We start from the raw sequence: 24631 nt of genomic DNA, 5'->3' as shown, positions 1-24631 counted from the left end.
GCGCACTATGAAAGAGCTCCTTAAAAGTCCTCCACTATTCCTCAATTGTGCCACCGTTTAGTCTGTGTTTCCAGTCTACTTTAGCCAACTCTGCCCTCATCCCACTGTAGTCCCCTTTGTTTAAGCATAGTACGCTCGTTTCTGACATAACTTCCTCACCCTCAATCTGGATTACAAATTCAACCATACTGTGATCACTCATTCCGAGAGGATCTTTTACTTGGAGATCGTTTATTATTCCTGTCTCATTACACAGGACCAGATCTAAGATAGCTTGCTCCCTTGTAGGTTCTGTAACATACTGTTCTAAGAAACAATCCCATATGCATTCTATGAATTCCTCCTCCAGGCTACCCCGTGCGATTTGATTTGACCAATCGATATGTAGGTTAAAATCCCCCATGACTACTGCCGTTCCTTTTTCACATGCCTCCATTATTCCCTTGATTATTGCCTGCCCCAACATGAAGTTATTATTTGGGGGCCTATAAACTACGCCCACCAGTGACTTTTTCCCCTTACTATCTCTAATCTCCACCCACAATGATTTAACATTTTGTTCATTAGAGCCAATATCGTCTCTCACAACTGCCCTGATATCATCTTTTATTAACAGAGCTACCCCACCTCCTTTCCCTTCTTGTCTATCTTTCCGAATCGTCAGATACCCCTGTATGTTTAATTCCCAGTCTTGGCCACCCTGCAACCATGTTTTTGTAATGGCCACCAAATCATACCCATTTGTAATGATTTGTGCCGTCAACTCATTTACTTTATTTCGAATGCTGCGTGCATTTTCTCATCGCAAATTCTGGGCCATTGATACAGTCGTGCTTTAGACACTCAACGTGGCATTTACAGGGGAGCACATTTAGAATGAAGATTTTAGCACCAAACAAACGTGCATTTTCTAATCAGCTATGATTCAATCTAAACTGATAAAGTTATTACTTTTCGGAACTATTCCGGCATTAAAGATATTTGGTGAAGAAATAAGGGTAAATAGTTTGAGATTTTTAATTTATAAATTCCATCAGAGAGCTAGTGTTTGTCATGTGTGATATCATAAGAACAAAAGAAATAGGAGCAGGAATAGGCCATACGGCCTCTCGAACCTGCTCCGCCGTTCAGTAAGATCATGGCTGATCATTGATCTCAACTCCACTTTCCCAACCGATCTCCATTTCACTTGATTCCCCTAGACTCCAAAAAGCTATCTCAATCTTGAATATACTCAGAGACTCAGCATCCACAACTCTCTGGGGCAGAGAATTCCGAAGATTCACAACCCTCTGACTGAAGAAATTCCTCCTTATCTCGGTCTTAAATGGCCGACCCATTAACCTGAGTCTGTGTCCCCTATTCCATTATCCTTGAATAAACACGATCATTATAGCAAGTTGGTTGACTACAACAAGAACTCGCATTTATATAGCACCTTTAACATAGTAAAATATTCCAAGGTGCTTCACAGGTCCATTACCGAGACACATAAGGAGATATTACGACATATGAGAGATCGGGTTTAAGAAGCATCTTCAGGGAGAAAAGAGAGGTAGAGAGGTGGAGAGGTTTTGGGATTGAATTTGAGCTTAGGGCCTCGGCAGCTGAAGTCACGGCCACCAATGGCGGAGCAATTAAAATTGGGGATGTGCAAGAGGGCAGAATTGGTGGCAGGCTGAGATCTTGGAGGGTTGCAGGGCTGGAGGAGATTACAGAGATAGGGAGGGGAGAGGCCATGGAGGGATTTGATTAAAATTGAGGTGTTGCCAGAACAGGAGCCAATGTAGGTCTGCAAGCACAGGGGTGATGGGTGAATGGGATTAGGAGTGCTGCAGACACCTTATATGTATAAACTATTGTGTTACATAAAAAACATACATCTATTTTTACAGGCTAACTCTAATTTCCTTTTCCACTTTCTCTCTCTTTGGAATTATAGAAGTTTACAGCACAGAAGGAGGTCTTTTGGCCCCATGTGGTGTCTGCGCCAGCTGAAAAAGAGCTATCCAGCCTAATCCCACTTTCCAGCTCTTGGTCCTTGGTCTTGTAGGTTACGGTACTTCAAAGTGCATATCAACACTTGAAGTGCGTGCACAATGTCCCTGTGCATTGCAGAAAATTGTACTTGGCAAGTTAGCAGTGTGACCTATTTTCCAATGTTTTTGTGCAAACAGCTGCACAGACATGGCTATAACTCTGTCCTGCTTTTCTCCTTCAGTATTGCATTGACTGACTTTTACCCAACATCATCATCATTATTGGCAGCCCCTCGAAATCGAGGAAGACTTGCTTCCACTCTAAAAGTGAGTTTTCAGGTGGCTGTACAATCCAATGCGGGAATTATAGTCTCTGTCACAGGTGGGACAGACAGTGGTTGGAGGAAAGGGTGGGTGGGGAGCCTGGTTTGCCGCACGCTCCTTCCGCTCTCTAAATTTTTCGTTGCCAATCTTTCCAATTCTTTGTCAAATCACAAACGCCAGAGGTCACCTTGCACACATCAAGGATCACTCTGCGCCAATGCTCTTAGCCAAAAGGCCGAGAGCCACTGCACCGTTCCTGGAAGTACTGCAATCTCTATTTGTTCTCTGTGAATTAACAGGTGAGTTTTTGAACGCTGCTCCGCCTATATAGGGGGCGCTGGAGCTTTGGACTCACAGACTTCCAGCGGGGAACATTTTTCTTGTCTACTTGCAATCAAAGCCGCCGTGCGCGTCAAGTGGAAGTTGTGAACCAATCCCGGCGCTCCATGTGTTGCTTAAGTCAAAGGTGAAAGTTAATGACTTTTTAAAAATAAAAAAAGTAAAGATGGCGCTGGGCGTGTTGGGGAGTTGGCATTGACCGGCAATTCTTCCCAGAGAGAGACGCTCTTAGTGGGCAACCTGGCTTTAAAAAAAATAAAAACACCCCTTTCCCCAATGTGAATCTTGCGATCCAGAAGTCTTTTTTTTGTTTTAATTTGACAGCGTTAGTTTTTGTCCTGGCCCCGCAGTTGCATGGTGAGCTGATGGCAATGTTTGAGTTGGTGTGGCGGGTGCTGCACGCCGTGCTGTGCCTGCAGCGGACTGTATGCGCCTGGCTGCGGAGCGGCGTGTGCGCCTGGAAGCGCTGGAGGCCCGCGGGCCTGGGCCTGGGCTCCCACCGCGCTCGGGACAAGGGCAAGAGCCGGCGTGCGCGGTGGCGCTCGGACGGCCGCAGCCTCAAGAAGCTGCCGCTGCACCTGGGGCTACTGGTGACCGAGGAGCAGAGCAGCTACACCGACATCGCCAACCTGGTGGTGTGGTGCATGGCCGTGGGCATCTCCTATGTCAGTGTGTATGACAACCAAGGTAAGAAGCGGAAGGGGTGGGGTGTGTGTTGGGGTGAGTAACGCTGCCGAAAGGGCATCCACTCTGCACGCCACGTAAACTTTTCTTATTAACCCGTGTCTTTGAGAGTACAAGAGGACTATGCCTCCCTTGAAGCGAGGAGAGCCAAAAAAAGTGACTCGGGCTATTTCCACTTCTTGAAGTAGCATAATGTTCTAACATTCCTATTACTATTCAGGATACACAAATGAAGTGAGCAAGCCATTTTTTTCAATGAGCCATATCAATGACTAATTGGCAACACTCGCAACTCGTGACAGCCCTGGTTTAGCCTCTCTTGGTTGTACAGATTGACGAGCGACTTTCCGTCATCAGACCCTACAGCGATACCTGTATATCAAGCTCCCTCCTAGATGGTGTGCACTGGCGACGCATTTCTTCCGCCAGCAGTACTGCCTCAACTACAACACGCAGCTCCTGTTTGTGAGCCCGGGGGGGGGCATCAGGATCGCCATGCGGAGGCTGCCAATCTTTTACCAGGAACTCATCAGAGTCTGGACCAGCGTCACCACTAAGCGCAGTTCTTCCCCCGTCTGGCGTGGCGGCTGTCCTTCGGGTGCTGCTGCTCAGGAATCTGTACCTCCCACGACTGTGGTTTTAGGTGGCAGACGGACGAGAGGGCTGTGGGTGTCAAGGTGACCAGGGTCAGGGACCTGCTCGATGGCGGAGGAGCGGGCTGGATGGCACCAGACGAGATGGCACAGTGCCTATCCTGGACTGAACTCCGGCGCGCGGCCAATGCCATCGAGTCGCTAAAAACAGTGCTGGGTCCTGACTCTGTTAGGTGTGTCGAGGAGGCTCAAGCAAGTGGGGAGATCCTGTCCGAATTGACCCCCGTCCAGATGGAATTCCTCATCGGTGCCAAGCCCTGAAACCTCCCTCGGGAGCTGGCGCCTCACAACTTGAGCCTCCTCCGGGAAATCCCCTCCGTGCCTTTCAGTTCTGCGCGGAGGGGATTCCTGTACGGGCTACTCTTGCGCGCACACCATGTTGCCATCCTTGTCTGCCGTCCGGACACGCCATGGTGCACCATCTTGCTGTCCGGAGGAGGCGGGGGTCCCCAATGGAGTGCTCTCTAGCGGGAGTCCTTCCTCTATTTATTGGGGACTTGGCCTGGAGGGTGGTGCACGGAGCAGTCCCGTGCAATAAATTTTTAAGTCGGTTCACCGGCTCCCAGACTGCCTGTAATTTCTGCAGTCTAGAGGAGTCTGTGTTCCATGTGTTTATTGAGTGTGCGAGGTTGCAGCCCCTCTTCCAATATCTGAAGGGGCTGCTCTTCAAATTCTGGTTGCACTTCTGTCCCACACTCCTGATCTTTGGGCACCCTGTGCGGAGGGGAGCGGGCAAGTCGGAAAGCCTCCTTGTAGGACTGCTCCTGGGCATGGCCAAGGTGGCCATCAGCCGGTCCAGGCAGCGGGCGGTCGAGGGAATCGTTCAGCCCGACTGCCTACCTCTCTTTCTCGGTTACATATGAGCCAGGGTGTCCCTGGAGATGGAACACGCGGTGTCCACCAGTACGCTCGTGGCGTTCTGCGAGAGGTGGGCGCCGGAGGGACTAGAGTGCATCATCACCCCTGGCAACCAAATTTTTATTTGACCCTTAATGTTTAAAGTTTAATTTGTCTATGTTTGTCGGTTTTAGTGTCTTCCCCCCGCCCCCCCCCTTATGTTTTTGGTGCCCTCAAAAGAAAAGACACAAAAAAAAGGGGCACTTAAAGTTTTTTTTTTGGAGTGTGACCACCCCCCCCCCCCTCAGGGAGCACTTGTTTAATGTTCACAACTAAAATAGTTGTACAGATTGACTTCAGTGTAAGATAAGGATTTACTATTTTTTTAGGCAGGGCAGTGTTAGTGTATGGGTTCACTTGGTTTCAGTTATAACCTCTACCCTGCTAAATTAAAGTTGCTTAATTCAAATTCTTATTTAAAAAAGAAATAATTTCCAAGTTTAAAGATTCAAATGTTTTGTGGCTCAAGTGCCAATCTGTAAGCACAGGTGCATAACAGATCAACCTGTTAGGTACTCTGAAATTTGATTTAAAAACTTCAGATAATGGTGTGTAACAACTAGATATATTTGTGCAGATAATTACAACGTTGGGCTCGTCAGTTTGACTCGGGTAACATTCTCATCTGCATCAAGTAACAACCAAATTTAATTCCGGCTTGACAAATGTGCATACTATTTTATTCAAGTATAATTTTGATCGCTGGCTATTGTAAGACGATCCACATAAGTACAGTGAGCATGACACTATAACTCAATGTTGCAATAACTGCACTCTCTGCTACATACTCATAATTGGAATTGCAGCACTGGCAATGTGTTGATTTGAAAAAGCATATTTAACTTGATTGCCATAGCTGGAGTAGTAAAGTTTGCTTTAAAATTGTTACATTTATTTATTAGAGTTTTAAAAAAAACCTCCTTAATTTTGTTACTTTGATATACTTCTGCTAAAACAGGTGTTTCTGCAATGTGCTGGTGCTGTGGAATTTGGTCCAATTACACAGTGAATCTTAAACACATAAGGGGAGAAATTCAGTTTTAGCACCACCATTAGCGCCAGAGACGGGAGCTAAGGGGCCGCTAAACACCTACCACCCGTGCGCTGTGCCTTGACAGAATGCTGCGAATTTCACTGGTTACTGGTGCTGCTGTCATTTAGCGCTGTGCACTCTAGCGCCACTCTCTTGGTGACATCAAGAGTGTGCATAGTATTACCTTCACAGAAACCGATCCATGCCAGTGTTTATGCTTCACATGATCCACTGCTCATCCCTCTTTATCTAACCCCATCAACATATTCTTCTATTCCTTTCTCCCTTGTCTGTTTGTGGGATTGTGGGGTTGTGAGGAGGATGCAAAGACGCTGCAAGGCGATTTAGATAGGTTGAGTGAGTGGGCAAACACTTGGCAGATGCTGTATAATGTGGATAAATGTGAAGTTAATCCACTTTGGTAGGAAAAACATAAGGACAAAGTATTATTTAAATGGTGATGGCTTGGGAAGTGTCAATATACAGAGGGATCTGGGTGTCCTTGTACACCAGTCATTGAAAGCAAACATGCAGGTGCAGCAAGCAGTTAGGAAGGCAAATGGTATGTTGGCCTTCATTGCAAGAGGATTTAAGTACAGGAGCAAGGATGTCTTGCTGCAGTTAAACAGGGCCTTGGTGAAACCGCACCTGGAGTATTGTGTGCAGTTTTGTCTCCTTACCTAAGAAAGGATATACTTGCCATTGAGGGAGTGCAGCAAAGGTTCACCAGACTGATTCCTGGGATGGCAGGACTGTCGTATGAGGAGAGAGTGGGTCGACTAGGCCTGTATTCACAAGAGTTTAGAAGAATGAGAGGGGATCTCATTGAAACGTTTAAAATTCTGACTGGGTTGGATAGACTGGATGCGGGGAGGATGTTTCTTTCCCCTGGCTGAGAAGTCTAGAACAAGGGGTCACAGTCTCAAGAATACGGGGTAGGAAATTTAGGACCGAGATGAGGAGAAATGTCGTGAACCTGTGGAATTTTCTACCACAGAAGGCTATGGAGGCCAAGTCACTGAATATATTTAAGAGGGAGATAGATAGATTCCTAGAAACAAAAGACATCATAGGGAAAAGCAGGAATATGGTGTTGAGATAGAGGATCAGCCATGATCATATTGAATGGCGGTGCAGACTCGAAGGGCCGAATGGTCTACCACTGTTTCTATGTTTATCTAGCTTTTCCTTAAATGCCCTTATGGAATTTGGCTCAACTACTCCTTGTGGTAGCGAGCTCCATATTCCAAGCACACTCTGGGTAAATACATTTCTCCCGAATGCCCTGTTGGATTTACTAGTGACTATCTTGCATTTATGGTCTCTAGTTCTGGTCTTGCCCGTAAGTGGAAATACCTTCTTTACATCTACTCTAATCATACTCTTTCAGAATCTTAAAGACCTTTTATCAGGTCACCCTTATCTTTTCTAGAGAAAAGAGCCTCAGCCTGTTCAATTTTTCCTGATAGATATAACCCTAGGGTACTACTGGTGATTACAGATTTGTCATTGGTAGTGGGAATAATTTGAGGCAAGATTGCACAAGTTATCTGATGGCATTAAATTGTATTGTCTTGCATGGTTTTTGTTTTCTAACATGTTGGTACCAATTTTCTTTAAAATAACTTGCATTTATATGGAGCTTTTTCATGTCCTAGGCTCATCTCAAAGCACCTTACAGCCCATGAATTACTTTTGAAGTACTGTCACTGTTGAGCAAATATGGGGGCGGGCGGGGGGTGGGGGGCGCAGGCAAAGAGCAAGACAGTGTGGAAAATGAAGAAAAATGGGGGGAGGGGTTATTTCAACCCCCAAAAAGGGTGGGTTTGTGAAGAATGGGAAGTAAAAATGTAAAATTTCAAAGGTGACCTCCAACCCACCTTGAACTCACCCACTTCTGGTTTTAGCAGAGGTGCTGGTGACCAATCCACTTTCATGAGGCAGGTCGGGTCATTGAAATTTTTTAAGTAGGCCGTGTACCTTCATTTGAATAAGGTTTCTATTTTTAACTACTGTCGGCCAGATTTCCCTAGCAAGTAAAAGAAGGCAAAAAAGGAAAGTGTCTTTACAGCACAGCTTGTGGGCCAGGAGGAGCGGGAATATTTTCTCCAGGCCCAATGAACCTCCACCGCCCTCGGCTATCACTGACTCTTCCCCACCACCACTAAACCTATCTGTTCTCAATCAGACAGGAAGCCAAGCTTATCAATCAGGCTGGTTGTCAGGCAGGGAACCTGGGGAGGAGGAGGGGAGGGGGGGGAGGAATTCAAACACTCCCTGGAGTTTTAACTCCAGGACGTTCGGGGAAACCCGCACTTCCCTGACCATAACTAGCTCAGAAACCATGCCCGGTAAATATCAGGGCCAGAGAGTCAGAAAAGAGTGGAGAATGAGTAGGGAAAGAGATGCAGAGAGTTTTCTTTATTTGTGAACACAGAAGATTAGCTGGTAATATGAAACTTTTTCAAGAATATTGAATTGGGCACCAGGCTTTGGTACACGTTTGCCTACAGTAAACAGTAACTGTTTCAGTGTAGATTAAAATTGAGCAATAGTTGTATGTGCCTGCTTCAAACCAGTTTTAGCTTGAGTAGGGCTGATAATTTAAAGTTGCATTTCAGGTATACAAACTCTAATTTTGCTCAAGGGGTCGATAAGAGTTAGTATAGTACACTCAATTTCCTTGTATTTTGGGCAAGGCATGATCTTGGATTTGCTCAGAAAACTAGCTGGGCTGAATACTGTTTGCCGTCAAATGTGAAGGATGTGACTAAAAGATACGTTGCATATTTTTCAAGATGTGTGATGTCGAAGGTGGAAAGAGGTGCAAGAGATCTGCCAAATGTTTGCTCACTCACTTAGCCTGTCTATATCCATCTGCAGATTTTTTGTGCCCTCCTCACAACTTGCTTTCCCACCCATCTTTGTATCATCAGCAAACTTGGCTACATTATACGGTTCCATCATCCAAGTCATTAATATAATTTGTAAATAGTCCAACTAGTTGGCACCCCACTAGTTATCATTTGCCAACCGGAAAATGACCTATTTATCCCGACTCTGTTTTCTGTTAGGAACAGAAAACAATCGGCTATCCATGCTAATATATTACCCCAACCCCATGAGCTTTTATCTTGTGCAGTAACTTCTTATGTGGTATGTTATCGAATGCCTTCTGGAAATCCAAATACACCACATCCACTGGTTCCCCCTTATCCACCCTGCTCGTTACATCCTCAAAGAACTCCAAATTTGTCAAACATGATTTCCCTTTCATACAGTCAAGCAGAGTCAGCATGGTTTTATTATGTTTTTCCGAATGTCCTGCTACTGCTTCCTTAATAATGGACTCCAGCATTTTCCCAACGACACATGTTAGGCTAACTGGTCTATAGTTTCCTGCTTTCTGTTTGCCTCCTTTTTTAAATAGGGGTGTTATATTTGTGGTTTTCCAATCTGCTGGGCCCTCTCCAGGATCCAGGAAATTTTGGTAGATTACAACCAATGCATCCACTATCTCTGCAGTCACTTATTTTAAGACCCGAGGATGAAAGCAGGGGACTTGTCCACCTTTAGCCCCATTATTTTACTGAGTACTTTTTCTTTAGTGATAGTGATTGTTTTAAGTTCCTCTCTCCCTATAGTCCCTTAATTATCCATTATTGGGATGTTTTTTGTGTTTTCTACTGCAAAGACTGATTCAAAATATTTGTTCAAAGTGTCTGCCATTTCCCTGTTCCCCATTATTAATTCCCCAGTCTCCTCATCTAAGGGACCAATGTTTACTTTAGCTAATCGCATCCTTTTTATATACCAGGAGAAAGGGCTTGAAATTTGCCACCGTAAGGGTCGATTTTAGCTCCTTTTTTTTTTTGGAGCTAAATAAATTTAGAGCCATTTTGCTGGTTTCGCCAGTGGTGTAACACCGTCCTTTTATAATAAATAAATAAGGGCTGATTCTTTTGAGAACCGTTATTGTGATGTCACTCGCGGTCAAACCCAACAATAACGTCATTTTGCCACCGTATTCCTACATAGTCCTGATTGTGATGGCTAACCAGAGCTGTCCCACCAAGCGGCTGACTCAGCAAGATCTACCAGTTCCTCCAGAGCCGTTTCCCCTTTTTCCGATTTGCAATTGTGCGTCGCGTTACCCCGGAAACCTAAATGCTTCGAGTGTTGGGCATGCACAGAACTGGCGTTATTTTTAAGGCGAAAAAATTTAGCTCCGTCCTTAAAACGGAGGTATTTTAAGGCTACACCAACATTTTAAAAACTTTTGCTGAAACTTGGGCCTTATTTTTTTGGCACTATTTCAGCATAAAAAAATCGTCCGTTAATCAGAAATAGCACCAAAAAACTGAGCTATTTTTCAACGTGGAATTTCTAGCCCTTACTATCTGTGTTTAGATATTTTTTGCTAGTTTACTCTCAATCTATCTTCCCTATTTTTTTTTTTGTCGTTCTTTGCTGGTTTAAAAAAGTTTCCCAATCCTCTGGCCTCCCACCAATCTTAGCCACTTTGTATGCCATTGTTTTCAATTTGATACCATCCTTTACTTCCTTAGTTAGCCACGGATGGTTCTCCCTTCTCTCAAAGTCTTTCCTTCTCACTGAAATATATTTGTGTTGAGTTATGAAAAATCTCCTTAAATGCCCACCACTGCTTATCAACCGTCTTGCACTTTAATCTATTTTCCCAGTCCACTTTAGCCAACTCTGCCTTCATTCCTTTGTAACCTCCTTTATTTAAGCTCGGGACACTGGTTTGAGTTCCAATTTTCTCATCCTTCAATTCAATTTGAAATTCAACCATGCTATGATCACTCTTTCCGAGAGGATCCTTGACTAGGAGATAATTTATTAATCCTGTCTCATTACACGGTACCAGATCTAAGATAGCCTGCTCTCTGGTTGGTTTCGCAACATATTGTTCAAGGAAACCATCCCAGATACATTCTGAATTCTTCCTCAAGGCTACCCTATCCAATCAATATGAAGATTAAATCGCCCATGATTAATGCCATTCCTTTTTTACTATCCTCCATTATTTCTTGATTTATACTCTGTCCAATAGTGTAGCTACTGTTAGGGGGCCTATGGACTACGCCCAGGTGGAAGGGATGCGTTCTTTTTATCAACCTGTTGGAGAATGCTGAGGTGTACAGAGGCTAGGCATTGGCTTTTTCAATAACAGCAACTTGTATTTATATAGCACCTTTAACATTGAAAAACGTCCCAAGTCGCTTCACAGGACTGTTATCAAACACAATTTGACATCGAGCTACATAAGGAGACATTAGGGCAGATGACCAAAAGCTTAGTCAAGGAGGTAGGTTTTAAGGAGCATCTTAAAGCAGGAAAGAGGAAGAGGCGGAGAGGATTAGGGAGGGAATTCTAGAGCTTGGAGCCTTGGCAGCTGAAGGCACAGCCGACAGTGGTGTAGCAATTTCAAATCGGGAATGCTCAAAAGATCAGAATTAGAGGAACATGGATATCTCAGAGCGTTGTGGGGCTGGAGGAGATTACATAGATATGGGAAGAGAAAAAGATTAGTGAAGACAAATGTAGGTCCTTTGCAGTCCGAATCAGGTGAATTTATAATGGGGAACAAAGAAATGGCAGACCAATTGAACAAACACTTTGGTTCTGTCTTCACTAAGGAAGACACACATAACCTTCCGGAAATATTAGGGGACCGAGTGTCTAGCAAGAAGGAGGGACTGAAGGAAATCCTTTAGTCAGGAAATTGTGTTTGGGAAATTGATGGGATTGAAGGCCGCTAAATCCCCAGGACCTGATAGTCTGCATCCCAGAGTACTTAAGGAAATATCCCTAGAAATAGTGGATGCATTAGTGGTCATTTTCCAATATTCTATAGACTCTGGATCAGTTCCTATGGATTGGAGGATAGCTAATGTAACCCCACTTTTTTTTTAAAAAGGAGGGAGAGAGAAAACTGGGAATTATAGACCAGTTAGCCTGACATCGGTAGCAGGGAAAATGTTGGAATCAATTATTAAAGATGTAATAGCAGCGCATTTGGAAAGCAGTGACCGGATAGGTCCAAGTCGGCATGGATTTATGAAAGGGAAATCATGCTTGACAAATCTTCTAGAATTTTTTGAGGATGTAACTAGTAGAGGGGACAAGGGAGAACCAGTGGATGTAGTGTTTTTTGACTTTCAAAAGGCTTTTGACAAGGTCCCACACAAGAAATAAGTGTGCAAAATTAAAGCACATGGTATTGGGGGTAATATATTAACGTGGATAGAGAACTGGTTGGCAGACAGGAGGCAAAGAGTAGGAATAAACGGGTCCTTTTACAACGGCAGGCAGTGACTACTGGGGTACCGCAAGGTTCAATGCTGGGACCCCAGCTATTTACAATATACATTAATGATTTAGATGAAGGAATTGACTAATATCTCCAAGTTTGCAGATGACACTAAGCTGGATGGCAGTGTGAGCTGTGAGGAGGATGCTAAGAGACTGCAGGGTGATTTGGACAGGTGAGGTGAGTGGGCAAATGCATTGCAGATGCAGTATAATGTAGATAAATGTGAGGTTATCCACTTTGGCAAAAACAGGAAGGTAGAATATTATCTGAATGGTGACAGATTAGGAAAAGGAGAGGTGCAACGAGCCCTGGGTGTCCTGGTACATCAGGTGCATATAGGTACCAATAATATAGGTAAAACATGGGATGAGGTCCTATGAGATGAATTTAGGGAGCTAGGAGCTAAATTTAAAAAGTAGGACCTCAAAAGTAGTAATCTCAGGATTGCTTGCAGTGCCATGTGCTCGTCAGAGTAGGAATCGCAGGATAGCTCAGATGAATACTTGGCTTGAGGAGTGGTACAGAAGGGAGGGGATTCAAATTCCTGGGACATTGGAACCGGCTCTGGGGAAGGTGGGACCAGTACATACCGGACGGTCTGCACCTGGGCAGGACCGGAACCATTGTCCTAGGAGGAGTGTTTGCTAGTGCTGTTGGGGAGGAGTTAAACTAATATGGCGGGGGGATGGGAAACTATGCAGAGAGACAGAGGGAAGTAGAATGGGGACATTAGCAAAAGATAGAAAGAAGAATAGTAAAAGTAGAGGGCAGAGAAACCTAAGGCAAAAAGAGCCACATTAGAGCAAAATTCTAAAGGGGCAAAGTGTGTTAGAAAGACAAGCCTGAAGGCTCTGTGCCTCAATGCGAGGAGTATTCGGAATAAGGTGGAGGAAGTAACTGCGCCGATAGCACTTAATGGTTATGATGTAATTGGCATCACGGAGACATGGCTCCAGGGTGACCAAGGCTGGGAACTCAACATCCAGGGGTATTCAACATTTAGGAAGGATAGACAGAAAGGAAAAGGATGTGGGGTGGTATTGCTGGTTAAAGAGGAAATTAACGCAATAGTAAGGAAGGACATTAGCTTGGATGATGTGGAATCGGTATGGGTGGAGCTACGAAATACCAAAGGGCAGAAAACGCTGGTGGGAGTTGTGTATAGACCACCAAACTGTAGTAGTGAGGTTGGGGACAGCATCAAACAAGAAATAAGGGATGCATGCAATAAAGGTACAGCAGTTATCATGGGTGACTTTAGTCTACATATTGATTGGGCTAACCAAACTGGTAGCAATGTGGTGGAAGAGGATTTCCTGGAGTGTATTAGCGATGGTTTTCGAGACCAATTTGTCGAGGAACCAACTCGAGAGCTGGCCATAATAGATTGGTTGATGTGTAATGAGAAAGGACCAATTAGCAATCTTGTTGTGCGAGGCCCCTTGGGAAAGAGTGACCATAATATGGTAGAATTCTTTATTAAGATGGAGAGTGACAGTTAATTCAGAAACTAGGGTCCTGAACTTAAGGAAAGGTAACTTTGATGGTTTGAGGCGTGAATTGGCTAGAATAGACTGGCATATGATACTTAAAGGGTTGACGGATAGGCAATGGCAAACATTTAAAGATCACATGGATAAACTTCAGGTTGTACATCCCTGTCTGGAGTAAAAATAAAACAGGGAATGTGGCTAACAAGGGAAATTAAGGATAGTGTTAAATCCAAGGAAGAGGCACGCTGCATTCGAAACAAAGTAAATGAGTTGACGGCACAAATCATTACAAATGGGTATGATTTGGTGGCCATTACAGAAACTAGGTTGCAGGGTGGCCAAGACTGGGAATTAAACATACAGGTGTATCTGACAATTCGGAAAGATAGACCAGAAGGGAAAGGAGGTGGGGTAGCTCTGTTAATAAAGGATGATAGGGCAGTTGTGAGATGATATTGGCTCTAATGAACAAAATGTTGAATCATTGTGGGTGGAGATTAGAGATAGTAAGGGGAAAAAGTCACTGGTGGGTGTAGTTTATAGGCCCCCAAATAATAACTTCACGGTGGGGCAGACAATAATCAAGGGAATAATGGAGGCATGTGAAAAAGGAACGGCAGTAATCATGGGGGATTTTAACCTACATATCGATTGGTCAAATCAAATCGCACGGGGTAGCCTTGAGGAGGAATTCATAGAATGCATACGGGATTGTTTCTTAGAACAATATGTTATAGAACCTACAAGGGAGCAAGCTATCTTAGATCTGGTCCTGTGTAATGAGACAGGAATAATAAACAATCTCCTAGTAAAAGATCCTCTCGGAATGAGTGATCACAGTATGGTTGAATTTGTAATACAGATTGAGGGTGAGGAAGTAGTGCCTCAAACGAGCGTACTATGCTTAAACAAAGGGGACTACAGTGGGATGAGGGCAGAGTTGGCTAAAGTAGACTGGGAACACAGACTAAACGGTGGCACAATTGAGGAACCGTGGAGGACTTTTAAGGAGCTCTTTCATAGTGCTCAACAAAAATATATTCCAGTGAAAAAGAAGGGCGGTAAGAGAAGGGATAACCAGCCGTGGATAACCAAGGAAATAAAGGAGAGAATCAAATTAAAAACAAATGCATATAAGGTGGCCAAGGTTAGTGGGGAAACTAGAAGATTGGGAAAATTTTAAACGACAGCAAAGAATGACTAAGAAAGCAATAAAGAAAGGAAAGATATATAAAACGAAAAAGAGTGACTAAAATAAATGTTGGTCCCCTTCGAAGATGAGAAGGGGGATTTAATAATGGGAAATGTGGAAATGGCTGAGACCTTAAACAATTATTTTGCTTCGGTCTTCACAGTGGAAGACACAAAAACCATGCCAAAAATTGCTGGTCATGGGAATGTGGGAAGGGAGGACCTTGAGACTATCACTAGGGGGATAGTGCTGGACAGGCTAATGGGACTCAAGGTAGACAAATCCCCTGGTCCTGATGAAATGCATCCCAGGGTATTAAAAGAGATGGCGGAAGTTATAGCAGATGCGTTCGTTATAATCTTCCAAAATTCTCTGGACTCTGGGGAGGTACCAGCGGATTGGAAAGCAGCTAATGTAACGCCTCTGTTTAAAGATAAAGGTACGCGGAGTCAGAGGAAATGTATTGCATGGATCGAGAATTGGCTGCCTAACAGAAAGCAGATAAATGGCTCCTTTTCGGGATGGAAATCGGTGGTTAGTGGTGTGCCACAGGGATCGGTGCTGGGACCACAACTGTTTATAATATACATAGATGACCTGGAAGAGGGGACAGAGTGTAGTGTAACAAAATTTGCAGATGACACAAAGATTAATGGGAAAGCGGGTTGTGTAGAGGACACAGAGGCTGCAAAGAGATTTAGATAGCATAAGCGAATGGGCTAAGGTTTGGCAGATGGAAAACAATGTCGGAAAATGTGAGGGGGGGGGGGGGGAGAGAAACAGTAAAAGGGAATATTATTTGAATGGAGAGAAATTACAACATGCTGCGGTGCAGAGGGACCTGGGGGCCCTTGTGCATGAATCCCAAAAAGTTAGTTTGCAGGTGCAGCAGGTAATCAGGAAGGCGAATGGAATGTTGGCCTTCATTGCAAGAGAGATGGAGTACAAAAGCAGGGAGGTCTTGCTGCAACTGTACAGGGTATTGGTGAGGCCGCACCTGAAGTACTGCTTGCAGTTTTGGTCTCCTTACTTAAGGAAGAATATACTAGCTTTGGAGGGAGTACAGAGACGATTCACTAGGCTGATTCTGAAGATGAGGGGGTTACCTTATGATGATCGATTGAATAGACTGGGTCTTTACTCGTTGGAGTTCAGAAGGATGAGGGGTGATCTTATAGAAACATTTAAAATAATGAAAGGGATAGACAAGATAGAGGCAGAGATGTTGTTTCCACTGGTCGGGGAGACTAGAACTAGGGGACACAGCTTCAAAATACGGAAGAGCCAATTTAAAACCGAGTTGAGAAGAAATTTCTTCTCCCAGAGGGTTGTGAATCTGTGGAATTCTCTGCCCAGGGAAGCAGTTGAGGCTAGCTCACTGAATGTATTCAAATCACAGACAGATAGATTTTTAACCAATAAGGGTTATGGGGAGCGGGCGGGTAAGTGGAGCTGAATCCACGGCCAGATCAGCCATGATCTTGTTGAATGGTGGAGCAGGCTCGAGGGGCTGGATGGCCTACTCCTGTTCCTAATTCTTATGTTGTTATTATAAATTGGCCAGAAAAAGCAGCAAACCTGAGGACTGGGAGAAATTTAGAATTCAGCAGAGGAGGGCAAAGGGTTTAATTAACAGGGGGGGAAATGAAGTATGAGAGGAAGCTTACCGGGAACGTATAAACTGATTGCAAAAGCTTCTATAGATATGTGAAGAGGAAAAGATTAGTGAAGACAAATGTAGATCCCTTGCAGTCGGATTCAGGTGAATTTATAATGGGGAACGAAGAAATGGCAGACCAATTGAACAAATACTTTGGTTCTGTCTTCACGAAGGAAGACACAAATAACTTTCCGGATGTACTAGGGGACCGAGGTTCTCTTGAAGAAGGAACTGAAGGATATCCTTATTTGGCGGGAAATTGTGTTCGCGAAATTGATGGGATTGAAGGCCGATAAATCCCCGGGGCCTGATAGTCTGCATCTCAGAGCATTGAAGGAAGTGGCCCTAGAAATAGTGGATGCATTGGTGATCATTTTCCAACAGTCTATCAACTCTGGATCAGTTCCTGTGGACTGGAGGGTAGCTAATGTAACACCACTTTTTAAAAAGGGAGGGTGAGAGAAAAGGGGTAATTATAGACAGGTTAGCTTGACATCAGTAGTGGGGGAAATGTTGGAATCACTTAAGGATGCAAAAGCAGCACATTTGGAAAGCAGTGATAGGATTGGTCGAAGTCAGCATGGATTTATGAAAGGGAAATCATGCTTGACAAATCTTGTGGAATTTTTTGTGGATGTAACTAGTAGAGTGGATAAGGGAGAACCAGTGGATGTGGTGTATTTGTACTTTCAAAAGGCTTTTGACAAGGTGCCACACAAGAGGTTGGTGTGCAAAATCAAAGCACATGGTATTGGGGGTAATGTACTGACATGGATAGAGAACTGGTTGGCAGATAGGAAGCAAAGAGTCGGGATAAACGGGTCCTTTTTGGAATGGCAGGCAGTGACTAGTGGGGTGCCGCAGGGGTCAGTGCTGAGATCCCTGCTCCTTAATATATATATATATATATATATATATTAATGATTTAGATGAAGGAATTGAGTGTAGTATTTCCAAGTTTGCAGATGACACTAAACTGGGTGAAGGTGTGAGCTGTGAGGAGGTTGCTAAGAGGCTGCAGGGTGACTTGGACAGATTAGGTGAGTGGGCAAATGCAGGGCAGATGCTGTATAATGTGGATAAATGTGAGGTTATCCACTTTGTGGGCAAAAACATGAAGATAGAATATTATCTGAATAGCGGCAGATTTGGACAAGGGGAGGTGTAACGAGACCTGGGTGTCATGGTACATCAGTCATTGAAAATTGGCATGCAGGTACAGAAGGCGGTGAAGAAGGCAAATGATATGTTGGCCTTCATAGCTAGGGGATTTGAGTATAGGAGCAGGGAGGTCTTACTGCAGTTGTACAGGGCCTTGGTGAAGCCGCACCTGGAATATTGTGTTCAGTTTTGGTTTCCTAATCTGAGGAAGGACATTCTTGCTATTGAGGGAGTGCAGTGAAGGTTCACCAGACTGATTCCCGGGATGGCAGGACTAACATATGAGGAGAGACTGGATCAACTGGGCCTTTATACATTGGAGTTTAGAAGGATGAGAGGGGATCTCATAGAAACATATAAGATTCTGACGGGACTGGACAGGTTAGATGCGGGAAGAATGTTCCCGATGTTGGGGAAGTCCAGAACCAGGGGACACAGTCTTAAGATAAGGGGTAGGCCATTTAGGACTGAAATGAGGAGAAACTTCTTCACTCAGAGGGTTGTTAACCTGTGGAATTCTCTACCACAGAAAGTTGTTGAGGCCAGTTCGTTAGATATATTCAAAAGGGAGTTAGATGTGGCCCTTGTGGCTAAAGGGATCAAGGGGTATGGAGAGAAAGCAGGAATGGGGTACTGAAGTTGCATGATCAGCCATGATCATACTAAATGGTGGTGCAGGCTCGAAGGGCCGAATGGCCTACTCCTGCACCTATTTTCTATATTTTTGCAAAGATAGGGAGAGGCAATGCCAACAACAACTTGTATTTGTATAGCGCCTTTAATGCGATGAAGCATCCTAAGCTTCATAGGAGTATAAAGCAATAAAAATTTGACACCGAACCGCATAAGTCGAAATTAGCGCAGGTGACCAAAAGCTTAGTCAAAGAGGTATGTTTTGAGGAGCGTCTTTAAGGTGGAAATTAGAAGTTTAGGCAGTGAGTTCCAGAGCTTGGGGCCTAGGCAACAGAATGCACGGCCACCAATGATTCGGCGACTATAATCAGGGATGCTCAAGAGCGCAGACATCGTGGGGGTGAGGGGGCGCATTGTGGGGCTGGAGGAGATTAGAGATAGGGAAGGGCGAGCCCTTGGAGGGACTTGGAAAATAAGGATGAGAATTTTGCTTAACCGGAAGCCAATGTAAATCAGAGAGCACAGAGGTTGATGGGTGAGCGGGACTTGGTGTGAGTTTTGGAGTCCCCCAAATTTCCCCGAGGGTAGAATGCGGGAGGATGGCCAGGAGTGTTGGAATAGTCAAGTCTAGAGGTAACAAAGGCATGGATGAGGGTTTCAGCAGTTGAGCTGAGTCAGGGATGGAGTCGGGCGATGTTACGGAGGGGTTAGTAATGGCACGTATATGTGGTCGGTAGCTCATCTCCAGGTTAAATACAACATCAAGGTTGCGAAGTGTCTGGTTCAGCCTCACAGTTAGCAGGGAGAGGGATGGAGTTTGTGGCGGGGACCAAAGGCAATGGCTTCGGTCTTCCCATATTTTGTTGGAGATTTCTGTTCATCCAGTACTGGATGTCGGACAGGCATTCTGACGATTTAGAGACAGTGGAGGGTTCAGGAGAGGTGGTGGTGAGGTAGAGCTGGGTGTCGTCGGTGTACATGTGGAAACTCATGTATTTTTGGATGATTTTGCTGAGGGGCCACATGTAGATGAGAATGGACCCTTGGGGGACACCAGAGCTAACAGTGTGGTTGTGGGAAGCGAAGCTATTGGAGGTGATTCTTTGGCTATGACTGGATAGACAAGAATGGAACCAGGCGAGTGCAGTCCCATCACTTGGAGGACACTGAAGATGAATTGGAGGAGGATGCTGTAGTCAGCCGTATCAAAGGCTGCAGACAGGTCGAGAAGGACGATGAGGGATAATTTACCTTTGTTACAGTCACATAGGATATCATTTGTAACTTTGAGAGCTATTTAGGTACTGTGGTGGGGTGGAAACCTGATTGGAGGGATTCAAACATGGAGTTCTGGGAAAGATGAGAGTGGGTTTGGGAGCTCAAGGACTTTGGAGAGGAAAGAGAGGTTGGAGATGGTCAGTAGTTTGCAAGGATGGGGGAAGAGATGGGGGGGTGGGAATGTGGTCAAGGGTTAGGTTTTTTTTTTGAGGAGAATGGTAATGATGGCAGATTTGAAGGAGGGGGGGCGGGGGGCAATACCTGAGGAGAGAGAACCATTCACTATCGGCTAAAGGAGTCAAAGGGAAGTTGGGTGGTGAGCAGTTTAGTTGGGAGCAGGAATTATGTCTTGTGGATAAGATGCACTTGGTGAGTGCATGAGGGGAGATGGTAAATAAATTGGAGAAAGATGAGTTCAGTGCTCGGGCAAGGAGGATCCTTTTTATATGAAGTTTGGCCAAGGTGGGGTGGGGGAAGCGGCAGTTGATCGGATGGTCTTAATCGTAGTCAAAAGTCCATGAGCCCCTCGCACTTGTTCATAGAATCCTAGAAATTCATGGCACAGAAAGAGGCCATTCAACTCTGTGTCTGTGCTTGACGGAAAAATGCTATCCATTCTAATCGCATTTTCCAGTTCTTGGTCCGTAGCCCTGTAGGTTATGGCATTTAAGTGCACATCCAAGCACTTTTTAAAATAATCATTATCATAGGCAGTCCCTCGAAATTGCGGAAAACTTGCTTCCACTCTAAAAGTGCGTTCTCAGGTGACTGTACAGTCCAATGCAAAAATTACAGTCTCTGTCACGGGTAGTACAGATAGTGGTTGAAGGAAAGGGTGGGTGGGGAGCCTGGTTTGCTGCACGCTTCTTCCGCCTGGTTTCTGCATGCTCTCGGTGACGAGACCCGATGTTCTCCGGTGAGGGCTTCAGCCTCTACCACCCTTTCAGGCAGTGAGTTCAGACCCCCACCACCCTCTGTGAAAAAATAATTCTCCTCCACTCCCCTCTAATTTTTCTACTAATTATTTTAAATCTGCACCCAGCTTGTTGATTTCTCTGCGAAGGGAAATAGTCAGTCGTATCCACTCAATCTATGCCCCTCAATTTTATACACCTGAATTAAATCTCCCCTCTGTCCCCTCTGTTCCAAAGAAAACAACCCCAGCCTATCCAAAAGCTAAAATTTTCCAGTCCAGGCAACATCCTCGTAAATTTCCTCTGTACCCCCTCCATTCCGATCGCATCCTTCCTGTAATGTGATCAGAACTACAATCAGTACTCTAGCTGTGGCCTAACTACTATTTTATACAGTTCAAGTATAACCTTCCTGCTCTTGTATTCTAGGCCCTCGCTAATAAAGGGGAGTATCCAGAATGCCTTGTGTAACCGCCTTGTTTATAGAAACATAGAAAATAGGTGCAGGAGTAGGCCATTCGGCCCTTCTAGCCTGCACCGCCATTCAATGAGTTCATGGCTGAACATTCAACTTCAGTACCCCATTCCTGCTTTCTCGCCATACCCCTTGATCCCCCTAGTAGTAAGGACCTCATCTAACTCCTTTTTGAATATATTTAGTGAATTGGCCTCAACAACTTTCAGTGGTAGAGAATTCCACAGGTTCACCACTCTGGGTGAAGAAGTTCCTCCGCATCTCGGTCCTAAATGGCTTACCCCTTATCCTTAGACTGTGACTATGTTCAGGGATCTGTGGACATGCACTCCATGGTGCCTCTGTTCCTTTACACTTCAATATCCTTCCATTTATTGTGTAGAGATAAGGGTGGAGGAGAGTGAGGAGAGGGTTTTAAGAAGATGGTTTGCAGTAGAGATAAGCCAAGGGTTATCTTTGCATTCTGGGATGATCCTGAAATAGAGAGCAGTTTTGGCACATGTGAGCAGAACCCAATCGTGCTTTATGTGCTTCAGCCAGATCTGGCTAAACTAGTTGTCCACCATATCTGTTCAAGTCTGTGTCCCTTGGCCTTAAGGGTGCAGAGATGAGGGCCTTTCAAAGGTGATTCAAACCTAAGATGGATGGCGAGAAGGAAGAATCATTGAAGCAAACTGTAAGGTGTTCTGTAATAAGGAAATTAAGTTCTCTATTGCTTGAGCAAGGGTCTCCAAGGCCCTAACATTTTTATGGTGACATTGCAGGTCACAGACTATCTTTACCTGAGAGTCCTCCACCTCTCTTAGAAGCAGATGAGCTATTATGATTTATATTGCCATGGCATGTTCCTAGAGCAGAATTGGTGCACGCCAGGCAAACAGTTGCTCGACTGCACCTATTGGAAGAAATTGGATGGTCACCCAGAAGACATGTTGAGTTGCCAATGGAAGTCTTTTTCAGGAGAAGGCCACCCAGCAACTCCCCATCAGTCCCATGCTACACTTTGGAATGCAGCCATGCAAGCAGTTTGTGAATATTCGAGCAACAACTGTAGTGTTTGGTTCTATTTTGCTTGGAGGATTCTGCTACAATTGTAGTGGTTTGTCAAAAAATTATAGTGTATGTTGCAATTTGTTCAGTTTGGGCCATTTTGGGGGGCAAGCATAAACTCAAAGAGCAGTTCTCGTTACAAATGTAGTTACAATATAATATGTATTGTTGAGGTTTGTTCATTACATTTGTATCAAGTTTTAATTTGATATTTTCCTGTTATCTGTAAAATGAAACTAGCTCTGAGCATTCTGTGAAATGCTATACCATTTGCTTTGTGGGCTACTTTGTATTGTCCTACTCGCGTTTGAGCATTTTTACATGCGGACAATTAGAACATTTTCAAACCATTCTTCTCTAAATTACATACAATTAGAACTCCATTTTGCATTCATGCTGTTCACATTGTGCAGCTCAAAACTCACTCAGAAAACCAGTGATGAACATATTTCATCAGATAATAAGGATTTCCTTGGATCTCTACTCAAATAGCTTTTCGAGTTCTCGAATATTTTAATGCTTTGAATGACCTGCAGGACCAAAATTATAGTATTGAAAGTTTAACTACAATTGTACATTATTGTAGATGTGGTGAATTGTGTAAAGATGCCTTTGCTGCAGTGGTGTTTGTAATAATCTGTGGTGGCTACTTGTGACCCTCAGCAGACTTCCTGCTTCTTGTATTTCTGCTTGCCTGGCTGTGGGATGTGGGCAACTGGGATTCAGTTCTACTTCTGCACTTCTTGTCAAGGCAAGTGAGAGTTTTTGAGGGAATGCAGTAAGATGGCAGTACAGTGAAATTGAGTTCTATTAAAAATGATATAATTAACAGTTTAGTAGAGCTGTTGATCATTTGAACTGTAAAATTTGACTTGGAGCCACAAAGATGTTCGGATGGGTGACCAAAAGCTTGGTTAAAGAGGTAGGTTTTAAGGCATGTCTTAAAGGAAGAAAGAGAGGAGGAGAGGTTTAGGGAGGGAATTCCAGAGCTTGGGGCCTAGGCAGCTGAAGAAAGGGCTGCCAATGGTGGAGCGATGGAAATGACAATGCACAGGAGACCAGAATTAGAGGAACGCAGATATCTGAGGGTTGTAGAGCTGAAGGAGATTAGAGAGTGCTGAGGCCATGAAGGGATTTGAACACCAGGATGCGAATTTTAAATTACAACTTTGTTCTAGTTGCACGTGACAGGTTTGTGCAGGAGCAGTCACCTCAAAGCTAAGTTGCTGACTTCTGAGTAACTACACAAGCTCAAAATGTGTACATGCCCTGCTCAGCTCTTCCTGTATTGATAAATCTGCCATGCTCTGAGCAATTTAACTTGCAGGGCTTTAGGACTTTTCTGTAATATAAGAGTGTCATTCATGTTACCTTGGACTTAAAAATTGTTTTGTCAGCATTTTATGGTTGGATTTGAATAAAGAGAAATAATTATGAATTAAATCCTCTTCCATTTCATTCTGTTTGTTTTCTCTCTCTTTTTATATTCCTCTGTTTAATTTGCTTACTTTGCCATCTTTCTGACAATTTCTGACAGAACTGTAATATTCAATAAAGTTTAATATACTTGTAGTTACTGGGGAAACTACACAATTGAAAGCTGGGATTAATTGCTGTAAATATGGCTTCAGTGTCTTCAAATATATGGAATTCCACTAAGTTCTATTCATAGTGGTTTTACAGGGAATTTGTTGGGATGTTCTCACCCATAACTATGACGATAGATGTTATTATACAACAAATGCTCATTTGATGTCAGCACTTACTTGGAGGTGTGTGTGTGCGCGCAGAGGTCGACTCACCAGTGCCCAATGCTGGTTAACATTTGAAAGTTGAGAGCTGACTGTCGGCTCTTTGGCAACACTGAAAAGGCTAACATTGAAGTCTAAGAAATTATTTATCATTCACTGAAAAGTTATCAATCACTTTGTGCCCTACAGATATGTTGGTGAAATAATGGTGATATAAGAAAAGTGAAACGAATAGAATTTTGAAAAGTCAGCACGGATTTGTCAAGGGAAGGTCGTGTCTGACTAACTTAATTTGAATTTTTCGAGGAGGGTCAATGAGGGCAGTGCATATGATGTAGTGTATATGGATTTTAGCAAAGCTTTTGATAAGGTCCCACATGGCAGACTGGTCATGAAAGTAAAAGCCCATGGGATCCAGGGCAAAGTGGCAAGTTGGATCCAAAATTGGCTCGGAGGCAGGAAGCAAAGGGTAATGGTTGATGGGTGTTTTTGTGACTGGAAGGCTGTATCCAGTGGGGTTCTGCAGGGCTCAGTGCTGGGTCCCTTGCCTTTTGTGGTATATATATCAATGACTTGGTCTTAATCATACCCCCAACATTTAAGAAGTTTGCAGATGACATTAAAATCGGCTGTGTGGTTGATAATGAAGAAGAAAGCTGTAGATTGCAGGAAGATATCAATGTACTGGTCAGGTGGATAGAACAGTAGCAAATGGAATTCAAACCGGTTAAATGTGAGGTAATGCATTTGGGGAGGTCTAACCAGGCAAGGGAAT

At 44.1% G+C, this 24631-nt stretch overlaps 1 protein-coding gene across 2 annotated transcripts in view; it reads left to right on the top strand.

Moving 5' to 3' along the window:
• Nucleotides 1–2808: 2808 nt before the first annotated feature.
• Nucleotides 2809–24631, top strand: part of nus1 (NUS1 dehydrodolichyl diphosphate synthase subunit) — a 46472-nt gene continuing 24649 nt past the window's right edge. For both annotated transcript variants that reach the window (XR_011593787.1, XM_070884461.1), the window contains exon 1: nt 2809–3329. Coding sequence is in view for 1 of the 2 variants with exons in the window: in XM_070884461.1 (XP_070740562.1) it covers nt 3008–3329 (322 nt within the window). In the remaining variant the exon portion in view is untranslated. The remainder of the gene's footprint in view (nt 3330–24631) is intronic.

This window comes from Pristiophorus japonicus, chromosome 7 (assembly GCF_044704955.1).
Source record: "Pristiophorus japonicus isolate sPriJap1 chromosome 7, sPriJap1.hap1, whole genome shotgun sequence".
NCBI classification, from domain to species: domain Eukaryota; kingdom Metazoa; phylum Chordata; class Chondrichthyes; family Pristiophoridae; genus Pristiophorus; species Pristiophorus japonicus.
The sequence above is the reverse complement of the archived record's forward strand: the minus strand, read 5'-3'. Positions and strand labels throughout refer to the sequence as shown.